At 42.5% G+C, this 18,577-nt stretch overlaps 1 protein-coding gene across 2 annotated transcripts; it reads left to right on the plus strand.

The window, feature by feature from the left end:
- The first annotated feature begins 637 nt into the window (after positions 1-637).
- Positions 638-10,411, plus strand: CHRNA6 (cholinergic receptor nicotinic alpha 6 subunit). Of its 2 annotated transcripts, XM_008054989.2 has the most exons (6): positions 638-934; positions 2,851-2,990; positions 6,528-6,572; positions 7,332-7,441; positions 7,542-8,520; positions 10,271-10,411. In XM_008054989.2, exons 1-6 carry the CDS (start codon positions 856-858, stop codon positions 10,400-10,402), a joined length of 1,485 nt encoding a protein of 494 aa, XP_008053180.1. In that variant the 5' UTR covers positions 638-855; the 3' UTR covers positions 10,403-10,411. The 2 variants fall into 2 exon arrangements, with proteins under 2 accessions (XP_008053180.1, XP_008053181.1); XM_008054990.2 differs by lacking the exon at positions 6,528-6,572.
- Positions 10,412-18,577: the final 8,166 nt, after the last annotated feature.

An 18,577-nucleotide genomic window follows, 5' to 3' on the forward strand; every position in this document is an offset into this window, starting at 1 on the left:
TCAGCCTCCCAAGGCACGGTATTACAGGCTGAGCCACCGAGCCCGGCTCATCTCCAGTTCTAACTCCTCTCTAACCAACGCTAACATCAGATTAGAAGACACAATTAATTAGAATCTTACTGGCACTTAACTTACAGAGAAAATAATAAGAAAATCAATTGATGACAAGGATGATTGAATAAATGAGAATGTCCAGATGGCATCCGTTCCGGTCATTCCCTGATCCCTAATCTTTAGTCCTGAATGGTGACCCCAGAACTCAGAAAGACAAAGCACTAGATGCCCTGGAGTCAGAAAAGAAAAATTAGTTCTGTTCTCTTTAGCCTATGCTTGTTAAGACAGGGATGGGGGTTTATAGTTTAGGAGGTTTTGTAACAAGCTTAAGTCCTGATTAACTGGAGAACTCAGTGAATCAGAGCACACTAGCTAGGACCTAGCACGTATTACCTATCGTTGGAGCTCAGTGAATGTGCGTTTACTCCCCTAAGGACTATGGCTGAGATTGCAGTGCAGAGAGATCTCAGCCGCTAATAGCATTCTACCCTCCCGGTCCTGTCTGCCCAGAGTCCCTCTCTGCTTTCTTGCAGGCAAAGAGATCTAGATTACTGACAGGATACATGATGACTCATCTGACATCAGATTGAATTATTTTCATTTGCCCTTCGTGTCTGCCTCGGTCTCTGATCCTGGGAACTACTGTGTTACGTCCTGTGAATGTTTTGATTTCTCAGAAGACATGCATGGATTGCAGTGGGCTCTGATGATGTGAAGGTTGGGCGCTTGCAGCTGACTGATAGTTCTTTGTTTTCCACAAATTTTTACCCTAAAAAAAGGAAATCAAAGTGTGTTTTAATCATGCTGACCAGCAAGGGTCAGGGATTCCTTCATTTGGGCTTATGTCTCTGGCTGTGTATTTTCATACCTTTCTTTAAAGGTAGGTTTTATTTTTGCTTTATCTTCTATTCCCTTTTTAGCTACATATATTTGCTCTCTTTTCTAGTTGTGGTTGAGCAGATATGAAAGATTCTATGGGTTAATATGTAAAGTGTCTACATAGGAACCACCACTGCTACAACTACCAGTTAATCTACTTGGTTTTTATTAGTTAGATTTAGCATGTTGGATGACATTTGGGGGACAGGATAGGGTTGGGAGGATGATAAAACATCTTATAAATCATATTTTATTTACCCAATTAAAATATAATAAGAAGAATGATGCAGTTTCCTATCCATCTCTGCTGTGGATGTATGATGTATCCAACTTATTTATTTGTACTTATATTTAGTATTTTGTTCAAAATTGTGACTTGTTAGCTGATGCCATTATTCAGTCAATGAACTCTTCCATTTTGTAGGGTTGTTTTCAAGAGACATGTCATATTACTATGCTGAAATGTGTTCCAGGAGTAAAATCATTCCTTTTAAAAGTTAAAACTTAGAAATGGGTAACTGCTGTTCTGATGAACAAAATCCCACTTCCATGTGCTGTTAGGTTTGCAGGGGACTTGCTTTTCAAGACTGATGGAGGGTTTATCTAAAATGTCCCAGTGGGGAAAAATATGGGCAACAAGGAGGAATTTTTGGTCTGCTTTATGAAAAATTATTTTTCTCATTATTATGATGGCAAGAATGATGCTTTACATGAAAAATGTTTCTTTCTTGCTGACATCCCTGTGCTTCAGTGCTTCCAAAGGCATTTATCAAGCAACTTGTTTCATTTAGTAACAACTGTCCTCCATTTATTTTGCCTGATGAGCTTTTCAAGCCCTTGGATTTATTTTCTTTCAAGATATAAATATTTGTGGATGATATATGAGGAGTCAAACTCGAATTCTACAAGAGAAAATGTAGAGGGAAAACTAGGAAAGGAATTAAATCAAATAAAGACAGATAGCTTACCTTTAGTGTATTCTTGGAAAAATACAAAGAGATATACATAAAATTATTGTCTAAAATTTAATGACTAAAAATGCTATTATTTAGGAACCAATTTCAAAATTTAAAAAAGTATTGTAAGTAAATTTGCCTTAAAAATCTTGCATTCTCACAAATCTCCAAAATGATTACATTTCAGAGTTAATTTTTAGAAAGAGTATTACTTGTGGAGACCTTAATGAAATTACTAGTTATTTCCATTTGCAGGATGCTGGCTCCTCAAAGTCAACCACCTGCTGGTGTAGACACACACAGCAGTTGAAACTGTATTTTGGACAAGAAAGGGTAGAACTTTTCCTTAATACTGGAAAGCTTCTAGTTCCATCAGTAACACTGTGAGTTGCATTAGTGATAAAAGCAGTGATTTTATCTGCCTGTGTCTGCCTCTTCTAATGCTGGGTAGTATGGGTATAGTTACACTGAGTTCTTGACCCTGCCACAGAATGAAATTTCAAGTGAGTCCAAAGTATAGTTTAAGACATAATTTATTAGGAAAAAAACTGCTTAAGAAATAGCATGGGTCCCTTAAAAGAGGACATGTGCTTGTCTTTGATAAGATGCTTTATGTACTTTTACAACCATGATTAAACAAAGCATGAGCTAAGATTGGAGGGCTGAGATTGGTCATGAGTTTTGATCACCATCTCTCCACCTTTTAAGGTCACAAGGACCTTCTAAATAACTAGATTTGGGCTTTTCTTAGAACATCATGTGTTCTGGGTAATTCCCTATTATTTCCGTGATTTACTGCACTAATAGTTCACATTCCAACCTGCAAGGTAGTCAGGTCTGATAGGTATTGCTCTTTCATCTCTGCTGTGTGGCAAGGTGCACACCCAGGCTTAGCAAGGCGCAAGACTGGGGTGGTGCTGGAGCCTGACCCACTGAGCCTAACACTCGCTCTACCCTGCAGGATGTGCAGGGTGTGCCACTGAAGAGAGGCTCTTCCACAAGCTGTTCTCTCACTACAACCAGTTCATCAGGCCCGTGGAGAACGTGTCAGACCCTGTTACTGTGCACTTTGAGGTGGCCATCACCCAGCTGGCCAATGTGGTGAGTACGCCTGGCCTGCTGACTGTCTGTTTGTGGCACATAAGGGGACTTATGACAGATGAACAAGCGTCTATACCAGGGCGGCCTGTGAATCTGTGTAGGGGGTGGCACTGTCCCCAGCCAGGCTGTCGTTGTACCTTGAAGTGGTGTTTTCCTGGAAATGCTTCCAGAACCAGTTTAGGAAACAGGCTTAAGAAGTGGAAGGGAGCTGACTGTGCAGTGCCTGTGATATGCGCCACATGATGGTGACACCTCATGGCCATCACCTGCATCTACTGCTGAGGACACAAGCTCAGGAAGTGACTTTCCCAAGGTCATCTGGTGACCAAGTGGTGGAAGTGAGTCAGCTCCAAAGCCTGGGCCTCCTTATTCCACAGTTACAGAATTACTTTCAGTCGTCTGTGTTTAGTAAGAAAGAAAAAGTTCACTTTCTTTCATATGTGATTCCATCCAACACTGAAATAAGGAGGATGTGAATTTGAAGATCTTATTTAATTTACTGCTACCATGTTCAAGGGCAAGCAGCACCATTGTTCTTTCTTTTGAATAGTCTTTCCTCTCTTATTGTTGGGAGAGGAGGTGGTGAGGCCTGGGGTGCAGGTACAATAGAGGCTCCTTGGGAGAGGGCAGGGCCAGTGGGATTCTGGGGGCTCAGATAGACTCCAGCAAGAAGCAGGCTTAGGAAGTAGGGCATACTGGAAGCATCTCTCAAGAGGGTTGCTGGTGAGCATTCCTGAGGTTGTGGTACCCAGAAGAGGAGCAGCAAGGAGGGGAAAGGTGCCCTCTATCCCAGACTCTGCTCCATGACTAGACATCATGACTGCTCTGGGTGTAGCTGGAGAAAGACCTTCATTATAGGTGTGAGTCAGGATTGCCCACATTTCTAGTCCAAGCCTCTCGGTGAAGGAGGCCGGCCCACCAGTGGTCCAACTCTGGCCAGGCTGGGAGTGTACATGCACTGTTTTGGACTGGTTTAAAAGAAAGGCTCAGATGTTTTCCCTCACCTGACGGGCCCACCCATTCCTTTAATAAGTATTTGTTAGTGTCTGTGCTGACCCTCTTCCCACTCTCAATAGCTGAGTACTAGTTCCTGGTCTCCTGCTGAGCTGGAAGCCATTCTTGCCATGGACTGGCTGTTGTGAGTGGGTAACTGAACTGAGTTTCCTCTAAAGTCAGTAAGGATCACCTCATTGTATAGTATTTCTTCAAAGTCTTGCTTACACGTTTTTTTCTTTCTTATGCAACAGAAATCCAAAGGTTAACAGGCCAGGAGGTTGATACCAGGTGGTTTCATGGTGTTGGTGGTTGCACCATTATGTTTAGTTATCCATGTTATGCACTGCACAACTCCAGGGGTTGTCACCCACATGGACTAATTCCAAAGGTTTGAAAGGCATGGCAACAGTGACCAAGCTTCCAATTGTCTTTCTATTTCACCATCCTTTGCATGTGGCTTCTTTCCTCGCTGTTGTGGTTCGTGATAACTTCTGTGTTTCCTTCACCACATTCACATTCTTGGCAAGAAGTATGAAAAATGAGAAGGGCAAAGGAGGTCTGTACTAGATACCATGACTTCCTTAAGGTGCTTTCTCAGAAGTCCTGCTGACAGCTTCCACTTTCCATCCCATCTACCTCCAGCTGCAAAGGAGACTTGGCAAATGTATTTCTAATTGAAATTGTATTTATTGAGATCATCATAGATTCACTTGCACTTGCAAAAAGTAATAAAGAGATCCCTTATACGCTTTTCCCAGTATCCCCTACTCATCTGTCCTCCATTCTTGTTGCAACAATGTTGTATATAAATGGAACCACATAGTATAGAAACGTCTGGGACTGGGTCTTTCACTTACACCATTTCTTAGTAATATATCCAAGCTGTTGACTGTATCAGTCATTTGGTCCTTCTTGTGCCTGAGAAGTATTCCATGGTATTTATACACCACAGTTTGTTTAACCATTTACTTGTTGAAGAACATTCGGGCTGATTTCTGGTTTTGGTTTATTACAAATAAAGTTGCTGTGAACATTTGTGTAGGTTTTTGTTTAAGCATCAACCTTCATGTCTCTGGGATAAATGTCCAGCAGTGCAATTGTTGGATTTTGTCAGTTGGGCCTGGGGGAGGGTGCTCTAGGTCTCCATTCTGGGTCTCCTGCTGCTGTCTGAGCCCCAGCTTGGCCCTGGAGCTCCAGAGAGCTCTACATGGAAGTGTATTTGCTGCTGGGCAAAATGATTGTGGCCATAACATCTTCTGATTTCCTCCCATGCAGGAGCATGTCCACTGTCCCCTTCACTGGGACAAAGCCCCTGTCCAGTGTTTTTGCTGACTCAGTATAGCTGAAATGACAAATTTAGGACTCTTATGAAATGCAGCCCACTTGACCTTTCTGACCTGCATTCTGAGTCTATTGATGCAGTTCCAGGAATGAGTCCATTTGAAACCGTAACTCAAAGACTTTCATGCAGCTGGCATGCCAACTTATGGATTTTTCCAAGAAAGAGGTACATGGTGATGGCCCAGGAGTGTGGGTGGTGTTGTGTGTTCCCCATCTGCTCCTGCTAGACTGACAATGCACATGCCCAGTGATGTGATCTGGAGTCAGATAGAATACAATTTTTCAGACCAGGTCCTGGTCCACGAGGGTCCAGAAACCCCCGACTCTCTTCTGGTCATTTGAGTATCTGCCTAAACATGACCTCCTCAGAGAAGTTTTCTTTAACCATCCTGTCTAAAACAGATGTGTGTGAGTGTGAGATGTGTGCATGTGTGTATGTGTATGTCTATACCACTCCTCTCTTTGTTCCTCTTCATAGGACTTATCACCATCTTATTTCTATTATGCTATGTATCTGCCATCATTTCCATGTTTCCCCCACTAACAGCCAAGACACTTGCAGGCAGACCCTTTCTCCACCCTGCTGCTGCTGCAGCCCCAGTGTCTATGGAACATATGGTGGTTACACGAGACATACTCCTGAAGTGAATGAGTGAAGAGGTGGCTTGGGCAGGGCATGGGGTGTATAGTTGGTGAACAGCAGATTCCAGCTGGAAACTCCATGGTGAGCTGAGGCTGACGTGTTCAGGCACAATCCTGGGCAGGTGTGCTCAGGACTCAGAGCCTGGAGGGTCCTGAGGTACCAGTGTGGGAGGAGGTTTTAGGGCATGGGCAGGAACAGCATCTCACCATCTGTAGTGCTCCCCTCCCTCTTTCCCACCCCCTTTTCTCTGTCATGGAATCAGAAACTGTTAAGGGCTGAGAGCTCAGGAAGACTTCACGGAAGAGGTGAGGCTTCAACTGGCTTTGAAAGACAGTTTAAACCACATTCTCCTTCCAAGTCAGCAGTTGGGCCCAGATGTGAATATGGTGTCTCTGGCTGCATCCTGAGTGCTTTTGATACACTGCCTGTTCAATCTTCTTGCTGCCCTCCATTAGCATGAAGAAGTTGGATTTGGCTTTTTAGTTGTAATTCTTGCTCTAAGACACACCTCTATGGCAAGTATATTCAAGGTTAAGCATGTTATTTCTTTTTCACAGGATGAAGTGAACCAGATCATGGAAACCAATTTGTGGCTGCGTCACGTATGTGTCTGAGTCATGTGTCAGCTTCATAATGTCAAATGGATAAAGTCTACTAGGACTACCTCCTTCCACTCCCAACTTGTGATGGAATATAAAATATTCTCTACTCTGTTATCTCCAAATCCTAATGTTCACCTCTAGTAATAGCTAACTGAGTGCAAGCTTCACAGGTGCAGAAGCCTAGTGACAAAAGTCTCTCTGACATAGAGACTCCTGTCCTTCCTGGTTGCTGCTCTCAAATCTTCTACTTTTATCTGTAACTTGAGCTCCCAGGTCTGATACCTGCCCGCTTTTTGATCCCTGCTGTCCCAGGCTTAAAGAAGTCAGCAGCTGAGCTCAGGAACATGTAGGAGAGTCTTACCAGCTGGTTTTATTAGTCAGAACTTCTTTCTTCCTTTAAAAAAAAGCTTCACAGATTTTGTAACAAATTCATCATTATACACTATATATACACCATATATATGTATATATAGCTGTTCCAGTTGAATGTTATCTATGGAATATGGAAGTTGAGTCTATAACCTGGGCCAACTCACTAATAATCAGCAGATAGTCATCTGATTAAACATTTGCCAAAATCAGCTCAGCTATTTAGCTCCCTGATACCCATGGACATAGTTTCCCAACTTGGATAGAAACCAATATACTCTTCAAATAAGAATTTATTTATTTATTTCAAAAAACCTGTTGAACTATCATAAAGTTAACATTGGAAAAAGTTACCAAGTAATTTTAAAAACTGATTTGTATTTCTTTTAGGTCTGGAGTGACTATAGATTGCACTGGGATCCCATGGAATATGATGGTATCAAGACACTTCGTGTTCCAGCAGACAAGATCTGGAAGCCTGACATTGTCCTCTATAACAAGTATTGCTGTCTGATGCCATAGTCTCTTTACAGGGTTGCTCTTGGTGCCTGTGAGCCCACAGCATGGGAGGGTCACTGACGGTGTTTGTTTGCTTTGCAGTGCTGTTGGGGACTTCCAAGTTGAAGGCAAGACCAAAGCTCTCCTTAAATACAATGGCACAATCACCTGGACTCCACCTGCCATTTTCAAGAGTTCCTGTCCTATGGATATCACTTTTTTCCCTTTTGATCATCAAAATTGTTCCCTAAAATTTGGTTCCTGGACATATGACAAAGCTGAAATTGATCTCCTCATCATTGGGTCCAAAGTGGACATGAACGATTTTTGGGAAAACAGTGAATGGGAAATTATTGATGCTTCTGGCTACAAGCATGACATAAAATACAACTGCTGTGAAGAGATATACACAGATATCACCTACTCTTTTTATATCAGGAGATTGCCGATGTTTTACACCATTAATCTGATCATCCCCTGTCTCTTTATCTCATTTCTCACTGTGTTGGTCTTTTACCTTCCTTCAGACTGTGGTGAGAAAGTGACACTGTGCATTTCAGTCCTGCTTTCTCTGACTGTGTTTTTGCTGGTCATCACAGAGACCATCCCGTCCACCTCCCTGGTGGTCCCGCTGGTGGGTGAATACCTGCTGTTCACTATGATCTTTGTCACCCTGTCCATTGTGGTGACCGTGTTTGTGTTGAACATACACTATCGCACCCCAGCCACACACACTATGCCCAAGTGGGTGAAGACCATGTTCCTGCAGTTGCTGCCCCAGATCCTGATGATGAGGCGGCCTCTGGACAAGGCACAGGAGCTGGGCTCGACTAAGATTCCCAGGAGCATTTCCAGAAGGCCTGCCAAGGTCAAGTTTACCACCTGTGGGGAGCCCAGACTTCTTAAAGAATGCTTCCACTGTCATAAGTCAAGTGAGCTTGCCCCCAGCAAGAGAAGGGTAAGTCACCAGCCTTTACAGTGGATGGCCGAAAGTTCAGAGCACGTGCCCGAGGTTGAAGATGTGATGGACAGTGTTCAGTTCATCGCAGAAAACATGAAGAGCCACAATGAAACCAAGGAGGTAAGCCTATGCTTCCTTTGCACAGCCAGCCTGTGCCCTCCAGGCCTGGGTGCTCAGACACAGCAGACATCCTGGGAGTTATGTACACGAGGGCCATGGGCCTCACTCCAAACTGGTCCTGCGGTGTGCAGTGGTGGGTGGGCCTGCAGGTTGGACCACGAGGGCTGGGGCAGGTGCAGCCCCAGAGTGACTCTCCAGCTCCAGAAATGGGAACTCGGGTGAAATTTGGTTACACACACACTCAGACAAACTTGTTTGATGAAACCAAGAGCCTTTGTGCAAGACATAGTGGAAGGTGGAAAGGTGGGAAGGGGAAGGCTGCCCCAAAAGGGAGGGAGAAGTGAGTGCCAGCTGCGTGCAGCCCAGGATTGCTGGAAGGAGGTAGGGGTGGTGGAGTATGAGGAGGCGGTGGGGGAATGGGAGGAGGAGGGAGATGGTAGGGGGTGCCTTGGTTCCTGCAGGTCCAGGCCCACTTGTCCTACTTGAGAAGGATTTCAGTGCTGCTGGAATGAGCCCCTGGGATATTTTTAGCATTCACATATCATGCTCCTGCTGCCCGGAGTCTAACTATATCAGCACATACCTCCCTCATTCTCCAGAGGGAGGGTTTGAGAGACTCCTGCCCACATTCCCCCACTGTGCAGGCAACCAGCTGAGGGCATCTGAAACTCGGGTCAGGTATCTGGGTTTGGCCCCATACTGCAGCTTCCGCATCTGTACCTCCTAGTTAAAGCGTTCTACAAGACTGAAGTCTGCCTGCTGGTCTAGGGGAAGATGCCAGTACCACCTGCCACTCAGGTGGGGGTTTGGGGATGCATCTAAGGACAAGAAAGCCCAAGAAACTCACCTTCATGGTGACATCTTCATAAAATCTAAAAGAAAGAGTAGCCGTGGACGTACTCACTGCCAGGCAGGTCTCTCAAGACACAATCATGGAGACTCTGGCAAAAGGTTGGAGGGTCAGGAGCTGGAAGGTCATTAGAAATGCAATGTGCGCTCCATAGTCAACAACCCCTTGGGCCCCCCCCCCAGGGGGGGTGCTTATTCCTGATAAGGGGTTCCTCAGGCATTCCCTATGTCCTCCACCCCCAGCCCTCACTCCATGCTTCAAACTTGTTCCCCAGACTTGCCATGGGGCCAGAATACCCAGTGGTGAAAGGATAGGAGTTGAGTTGTCTGAGTAGCTATTTCTTGGGCGTGTTTCTTGCAGTCAGGAAGGGTCCCTGGTGACCCATGGAATAGTGGAGTATGGGAGTCTTCCATACACTCTCAGTGACTTGAGGCACTAATGGAGGGCATGATCTGACCTCTGCAGACAAAACAAAAACAATTTTTCTGTTTTTTGAGTTGGTGTCTCTCTCTGTTGCCCAGGCTGGAATGCAGTGAGTGGCACAATCATGGCTTACTGCAGCCTCAACCTCCTGGGCTCAGATGATCCTTCTGTCGCAGCCTCTTGAGTAGTTGGGACTATAGACACCTGCCATCACAGTTGGATAATTTATTTTATTTTTAGTTTGTAGAGATGAGGTCACTATGTTGCCCAGGCTGATTTCAAACTCCTGGACTCAAGCAATCCTCCCACCTTGGTCTCCCAAAGTGCTTGGATTACAGGTGTGAGCCACCAAAACAAAATTTCTGTATAGGTAACACAGGCTCGCCAAAATAATACTAATACTTCCTTTAAAATGTGCATGTTTCCCATAATTGTGATTTTTAAAAATAAGCTTTAATTTTTTTGTTTGCATTTCAGGTAGAAGATGACTGGAAATATGTGGCCATGGTAGTGGACAGAGTCTTTCTTTGGGTATTTGTAATTGTCTGTGTGTTTGGAACTGCAGGGCTATTTATACAGCCGCTACTTGGGAACACAGGAAAAACTTAAGATGCACTTTCCTTTTATGTTCAGAAATTTGCAGATACTATATTTGTTCTGTGCTCCCTGCCACAGAAAGGAACATACAGCTTCCCACCCAAGTCCCCCATCTACTGAATCTGATGACTAGATGGAGAAAGAGGACTTTACTGCAAATTAGGAGCCAGAACATCACAATCTTTGTAGTACAGGGGAGTAGTTGAAACATTTCATAACATCAGAGCCCAGAGCTGACAGCACCCACAGGCCAGGGTGTCAGGTCAGGCTTCTCTTGTCTGTATATGTTTGGCTTCTGGGGACAAGAATGACCCATAATAGTCTTACAATGTAATTAACATCAAGCAACACTAAAAAGAGGTTCTGCTTTACCTCCAGTTGATGCTGTTCCTCAATATACAGACACATGTGAGAGGTGAAACTAGGAATTGAACCTTGCAACACTTGAGAACTATTTGCAACACTTGTAACTATTTGTAACACTTGTACCTATTTGCAATCTTGTGAACTCTTGCATCCTTGCTTTCTTGTGCATGTCTCTTGTGATGTAGCTCACACCCTTCAGCATTATTTGATACATTAATTGGTTTAAAAAATGTCAGCTAGTCAGATAATACCTTAGCAGGCTATATTTAATTAGAATTAATCTGGCAAGAAACTTGAGTGGTAACCCAATAGTGCCCTAGGTACTGCATGGTAGCAGAAGTGGGTTCTTTCTCTCAAGTGCTTGCAGCTTCTTAGGAAAAATCATAGACAAGATCTGCAGGACCAGGTATCTCATGAGGGATGTCAGAGCAATTGAAATAGGAGAACATGATGTGATATGGCTGGGCAAATCTGAAGCATTTTGAGTTGAAAAAGGGTGTCTTTCTAGGCTTTTCTTATTCACAGTTTTTATTTGTTCATTGAACTGAGACAAAGTAAAGTTATTTCTTCTATAAGAAATTATAATTTTGTAGCTTTCAGAGCAATTCCTTTTCAGAGAGGGAGAACCTTGGGAATTCTGTTTTATTCTACTGATTTCCTTCTTATTTGTTGTATAAATATTAACAACCTTAAAGATGTATTTTAAAGCAGAGAACAATAAATCTACTCTAACAAAGGAAATAAATTTGTTTGTGCCTTTCCCTGCTAATATTTGTTCATATACACATACTTCAATTTTACCCTTCAGTGCTATTTTCTTAAAACATAGTATCAGAAGCATTTCTCCTATTACATAGTCTTGAAGCATAACTTTTATGATGGTATAATTTCCATTGGGCTGATACATCATACTTTGTATCACTACAGTGTGAATTTCCCCTTGTCTTTTTTCTACTGGAGCATACGGCACTCTGCAGTACACTAGGCAGAGATCTTGAATTTGAGTTGCTCTATTTTAGAGTATTTTCACTTCCTATAGCACTGGTGATTGTAGTATCTATGTTGTATCTTCCTATACTTACAGACTGTTATTCTTTGATACTTTATTTTTTACTATTGAGCCTAATCAATGTTTAATTTCATTTTTTTTTTTTTTTGGCTGTTTGTATATCTTCTTTTGAGAAGTGTCTATTCTAATTTCATTTTTACAAAAATTGTACTTGTGGTAAAATACACGTACCATGAAATTTACCATTTTAATCATTTTAAAGTATACAGGTCAGTGGTATTAAATACATTCACATTACTTTGCAATCTTCACTTCCATCCATTTCCACAACTCTTCATCCTGCATAACTGAAACTATGTATTCCCATTAAACAATGACTGCTTATCCGCCTAGGGTTTCTTTTCCTAACTATACTTTAATTCACATTTCCCTTGACAGAGGCAGCAGAAGGTGACTAGAGGGAAAAAAATCATTGACATTAGCAGTTGTCAAAGGGGTATGGCTAGGGTGAGCTCCATTACGGGGCTTCCAGTGTGCCCACGGGAAGGCTGATGTCGCACACCGGGCTCTATTGCAATGCCCTCACGCTGGGATGTGGCCTCGGGACTTTATCTTCTGACTTACAACAGAAACTGAAAATTTAGCTTTTGATATAAAATCTCCTAGATTTGAAATATGGAAACTAAGTTAAGGAACAAAAATAAAGCCTCTGACAGCCTAACAAACTTGCATGCACCCTCATTTGTATAGTGGTGAGTTTAAAAAAAAGAAGAAGAAAAATGAAAATGTGTACAGGATTGTGAGTTGGCAGTCTTTGGCTAAGCATACTGGGGCTTGATCCCATTTATGGGATGAGGTCATACAAGAGGGAGTTGAGCCTGGTGGAAGGAGGACTGCCAGCTGGGGAAGGTGGAGAAGGAGAGGACAGCAGGAAGTGGGAGGCAGAAGTGGGAGGCTGAGAACCATGGAGGTGCTGCCTGAGGGCTGGAGAGCATCTATTTAGGATATCCTGCCCAACTCCAACCTCCCCAAGGCCTAGGGTATTAGAAAGAGATGAGGCTATAAGAACAGGGGCACATCTGAGCACCTTCCCTTTCCTGTCCCCCTGTTGATGTTGGAATTATCATTTCAGTGTTCAGCATACCTAGCTACAGTAGACTTAGTATATGTGTCCTCCTCAAATCATGTGAAAATCCTGAACTCCAAGTTGATGGTGTTAGTGGGTGGAGCCTTTGGGAAATGATTGGGTCATGAGTCTGGAGTCCTCATGGATGGGATTAGTGCCCTTATAAAAGAGACCCAGAACATTCCCTCACCCCCTTCAGCATGTAAGGACTCAGGAAGAAGGTGCCACCTATGAACCAGGAAGTAGGCCCTCTCCAGACATCAGATCTGCCAGCACCTTGGTTTTGGCTTTCCCAGCTTCCAGAACTGTGAGAAATAGATTCCTGTTGTTTGTAAGCTACCTAGTCCATGGTATTTTGTATTATAGCAACCTGTATACAGTTATTATCAACTGGAGATGTGATTGTACCCATTTACACACACACACACACACACACACACACACACACACACACACACGTTCACAATTTCCAGTTGGTGTTGGAAGTGTCTAGAAGGGCATTTTGGTTGTCAATGACTGGTGTGCTATTGACACTGAGGGCCTTGGGGTTAGGGATGCATGGCACTCTGCAGTGTGTGGGGACAGGCCAATGTAGAATTTCCCCATCAAAGTGACCATAAGATCCCCTGTGAAACATCAGAACCTTCTAGAGGATATTCGTTTGAGAGAAAGGCCTGAGAAGACACACGCTGAGTAGTCTCATGAATACCCTGCATACCTCACAAGGCACTTTTTGGTAGGAGAAGCTTCTACCCTCCCACCTACCCACCAGAGAAAAGGAGAGGGAACTCTTCTCCACTCTTTTGGTTTCCCTGAGGGAGGACTTTGCCGATGAGGAAGACCTGCATCCATAAAACTGGGATGATAATGGTGCCTTTCTCACAGGGTTGTTTTTAGAAGGTGGCCTGAGTTAATAACTTTTACTCTTCTTTCCGTTTGATGCTGTGATCCTCTGACCTGGCTGGACCTCTTGTTGCCCAGAGCTGAGTCCTTCCTTAAGCATTCAGGGGTTGGGGAGATGGGACATGTCTAACTCTGCAGCAGCCAGCTGCCCTGCCCCATGATGGCCAACCCAGCCTGGAGGTGTGATGATCCACATCAATGCACAACTGCTCTCGCCTGGTTTTCCCAAACCTAATATTATGTCCATGAGCCAAATACACAATGTTACTTTTATGTTTACCCTTATTTTATTGACATACTGAACAGAAAATCTTAATACAAAGAAGAAATACATGCCAGGTTAAACATACATAGTAGTCATCATGGCTGTTGATTAAATGAACTAATTTTAATAGATAATAGTAGTTACTTCAGAGAAAGAATTTTGACATCACCAAAAGGTCCATCCCAACATAAAAGCATTGCTCTTTGGAAATGATGGTGTTCCAGTGGAGCAGGTTAGACAGCATCTCCAAAGGGACCAAGGTCATAGGTAAGTCATGGTAACTTTTCTCTGTGTTATGGCCACAAAACTTACCACTAGATACAGTGGAGAGCTTGCAGCATCACCTTAGTCCAGGGACTAATCTGAACACTAATGATGAGAGAGCCAGATTGTGTCCTCTTTATGGTACAACATGAACTCTGCCTTACCATCTATAATGTATTCCCAATAAAAATTTTGAACCAGAATGACAGGGTACAGGAGATAGAGGAATAAGCTAAATGACACCAGAAGCAAGCAACCAGACAAAATCCAAAAAGTGAGATATTCTCGGGGAAAACCAACTTAGTCCTTTCAACAAACCAGTGCCAAGAAACAGATTAAAATAGATTTAAGAGGCACAACAATATAGCTTTGGTCTGCATCCCATTTTAGACAAGTTAACTATTAAGATATTTTCAAGACAGGGAAACTTGAATGTGGAATTAATAATTTTGCTAAGTATGATAATATTATTTTGGAAAAATTGTAATGTAACATAATGTTTTTTTAAGGTGCATACTGAAATTTACATGCATACACATATAGCTAGAAATATTGGGACAATATGTTAGACAACCCAATCTTAAGGTTCTTGCATCAGGTTTAATTAACCAACATATACGAACTAAGTTTTGACTGTGTACTCAGCTGTATAAGATACTGTTGGAGCTATCATGGAGATATGTTGGGATAGCAAAGGGAATCGGCTCACTTAATAAAATAACAGAGAACCATGATACTCTAAACCCTACGGTGTAGACTGAAATGCCACGAGTCTTTGAAGGCAGGGAGCTCAGCAGGTTCTGTGAAGGCAGGAGGAAGTGGGATGTGGGCAGACATCTGAAGGGTGAGAACTGGGTAGGATGGCCCCTTGTAGCCCCACATGTGCATGCCCAGGCACGTGCCTGTCCCCATGCTCACACGTGGGACACAGAGCAGGATAGGTCTTGCGATATCTGCTGGCTGGAATTAGCTGGCAAATTTTGCCCATGGATTTTTCTTGCTGTGCATTTGAAATTAGCATTCTTTTGCTTCAAAGCTATCCTTTGTAGTTATTTTCTTAGGGGTTATTATAACGCACGAGTACTACCCTTTTCTGTGTTTAAAGCTGCTGCCATCCTCCCCAACCCCATGGCTGAATGCACATCAGAAAGAAGCTTGCTGTAGATAGTTTTTCATGCTGCTGTTCTTTCTTTTTTAAATTCTTTGAGTCAGGATCTCTCTCTCATTGACCAGACTGGAGTGCAGTGGTTCGATTATAGCTCCCTGCAACTTCACCCTCCTGACTTCAAGCAGTTCTCCTGCTTCAGGCTCCTGAGGAGCTCACACTCATGTTGATGTGTTTTCAAAATTTAAAACCGAATTCAGATCTCAACACATTTTTTTTCTAATATTCATATTGTTTTTTCTAATATTCTGTATTGAAAATAAAGAAAATTTAAAGGCTGTTGGAACTCCCAAACATTTTAAGCCTTGAGAGAGATGGGGTGTGATCTGAGCCATATCGCAGGCTTGCAATTCTGTTTCTTAGCAGGTAGGAAAGCTCTTCCTCACCATTCTTGTTTTGCAAATGACCAGGAAAGACCAGAGACCAGACTGCCCCTTCCAATCACTGATCTTTTTTATAGATTAGCCGTCTCCTTTGTTGTCCTGTACCTAACTCAGACCAAATGGCACCCAAACTAACTAACTCACCCCAGATGATCATCTTCAGTGTGGAACATTAAATGTACCTTTCCCCAAAGAAAAGGACCACCTCAGCTTAAGAGATCATTGTAACTATATATTAAGCCTTGCATAGGAAGATGCTGAAATTCAGTTAAGCTTCTCTAAGTTTTATCTGTATAAACAATCCAACACTTCTATACTGGGAACACCAACCTCTCTTCTTTGGAAACTGTTTCCTGGGCAAACTGATCTCAACCTGTGTTCTTGAGCAAACTCTCTTTAAACTAGATTCCTACCCTTTTGATGGTCTGAGTTTAACATCATTTACCTAGAAAACTCATGGGTTAAAGTTAAGCAAAGAGTTAAAGTCAATAGTATTCTCACTAAAAGTGAGAAGAAAGGTGACTTGCCCCTTTGAATCCTCTCACTTGGAGAGGTGAATCTCCTCTCTCTTCTTTCTCTCTAATTTACTTTTTAAATAAACATATTGCATTGCTATAAAGGAATACTTGAGCCTGGGTTATTTATAAAAGAAAGAGGATTATAGGCTCATGGTTCAGTATGGTGCTGGCATTTGCTTGGCTTCTGGTGAGGTTTCAGGAAGCTTTTACTCCTGAAAGGCAAGGGGAGCAGGCATGTCACTTGGTGAGAACAGGAGCAAGAGAGGAGAAGGAGGAGGAGGTTCCAGGCCTCTCTAAATAACTCACTTTTGTGTGAACTAATAGGGTGAGAACTCACTCATTACCATGAAGACCAAGCCATTTACAAGGACCCCGCCCCCGTGATCCAATCACCTCCCAATAGGCCCCACCTCCAACACTGGGGATCACATTTCAACAGGAGACTTGGAGGGGATGACATCCAAACCATATTTAATCCACAATCCAGTCAAGGACTTAAGGCAGGAATCCTTGATTTTCATCACAATATATTCCTGCAAATCCTGACCTAAAGTAGTAATAAGGAAGATTAAAATTATATTTTCCCTAAGGCACAAATTACAATTAGAAGTTGTGTGGTTTAAAAAGTGTGAAAGTTGACCATTGCTTTACTTTATAAACTCTGGTGTGGTCATGTGCTCTTTGGGCTATGGCCACTACCATGTTTTCTAAACTTTGGTCCCCCTCTTAACTTGGAGAGGTGAATCTCCTCTCTCTTCTCTCTCTCTAATCTACTTTTTAAATAAACTATATTTTCATATTTAAAATAAATAAATAAAATAAATAACAAGTGTGAAAGCTCCAGTATAAATCTCCAAAAGATAGGATCTCAGAGAAAGGGAGAATTCAAACGTCACGGGTCATAACCTCTTATCACTAACCAGGAAACTAAAACCCTGCAGGAATCTGCAGAAATAAAGAATGAGAATCATCTCTCACCAAACTTCTCATCTATAGCAGAGAATATTATAAAATAATCTCTTTAGAGTTCTGAGGGAAAATAGTTTTGATGAACTGGAATTCCATGCTCAGCCAATCTATTATTCAAGTTCAAGGGCAAAAAATTACAATTCATAAATGCAAGGATTCAGAAAGATTACTGTACTCAAAACCTTCCTAAAAGAATTACTTGAAGACATATTTGTCTGAAATGACAAAACAAGTGAAGCAGAGAAAGAGGAAAACTTAGGATAATAAACAGTGGTGAACAAAGCAGTGAAATTGTTTATAATGTGATTGTGGACAAAATGGATTGTCAATTAATGATTCTTAAGAAAAGGATACATAATAAAAAAGTTAATTATCTGGAACTAAAATTCTGGGTGATTCAGAGGAAACACAGAAGGTGATAAAAATAATGTAAGGGCAGGGGTACAGAAGGTGCTGCAGTAATTGTTTTATGTGGAAGCAGAAACAATGAACACCAGATCTTCACATTGCTTATGACATTTGAATATGGTTATTAATAAATTAATAGAAGTGAATGCATAATGTTTAAACCATTAAAGGAAAAAGAGAAACAGAAACAGATAAACTCAGCGAAGGCAGAAAAAAAGGGGGAAAAGCTAAAGGACAGGGAAAATTATACAGAGAACACAAAGCTACATGACATGAATAAGACGAGTCAGTGACACAAATAAGTCCATGACATGAATAAGACATATCAGTAATGACACACATGAAGGGGTTAAGTGCTAAGACTGGGTTTTTTGTTTTTTATTTTTTTGTTTTATTGTAAAGATGAGGTCTCACCAAGTTGCCCAGGCTGGTCTCAAACCCATGGGCTCGGGCAATCCTCTCACCTTGGCCTCCCAAAGTGCTGGCATTATAGGCGTGAGCCACCGCACCTGGTCTAAGACTGGGTTTTTAAAGTCCTAGCCACAAACTGCTGGCAAGAGCTATGGTTAAAATAAAGTTCTCCCCATAGGGGACTGGATTTATGACTGGGTGAGGAGATAATTGCTTTAAGCTGAAGGATTTGGCAGCTGCAGCAATTTTGGAGGGCCTAGAGAACCCCAGTGGGTGTACCTTCAGTGTCTAGAGAAGGAATGGGGTGGCATGCAGCATCCCCAGGATCGGGGGACTCAGGAAGCAGAGTGGGAGGCCTTGAGGACACTACTGGAATGGACATAAACAGACGAAGTGACTC

The sequence above is a fragment of the Carlito syrichta genome, unplaced genomic scaffold, assembly GCF_000164805.1.
Source record: "Carlito syrichta isolate Samal-C Ts95f unplaced genomic scaffold, Tarsius_syrichta-2.0.1 Scaffold301626, whole genome shotgun sequence".
Taxonomy (NCBI): domain Eukaryota; kingdom Metazoa; phylum Chordata; class Mammalia; order Primates; family Tarsiidae; genus Carlito; species Carlito syrichta.

Bases quoted from the DNA above. Each gene is read 5' to 3' on its own strand.
- CHRNA6 (XM_008054989.2), top strand. From the start codon at position 856: ATGCTGACCAGCAAGGGTCAGGGATTCCTTCATTTGGGCTTATGTCTC. The intron at 2,991-6,527 runs GTGAGTACGCCT...TCTTTTTCACAG, and splicing joins TCACCCAGCTGGCCAATGTG to GATGAAGTGAACCAGATCAT. The intron at 7,442-7,541 runs GTATTGCTGTCT...TTTGCTTTGCAG, and splicing joins GACATTGTCCTCTATAACAA to TGCTGTTGGGGACTTCCAAG.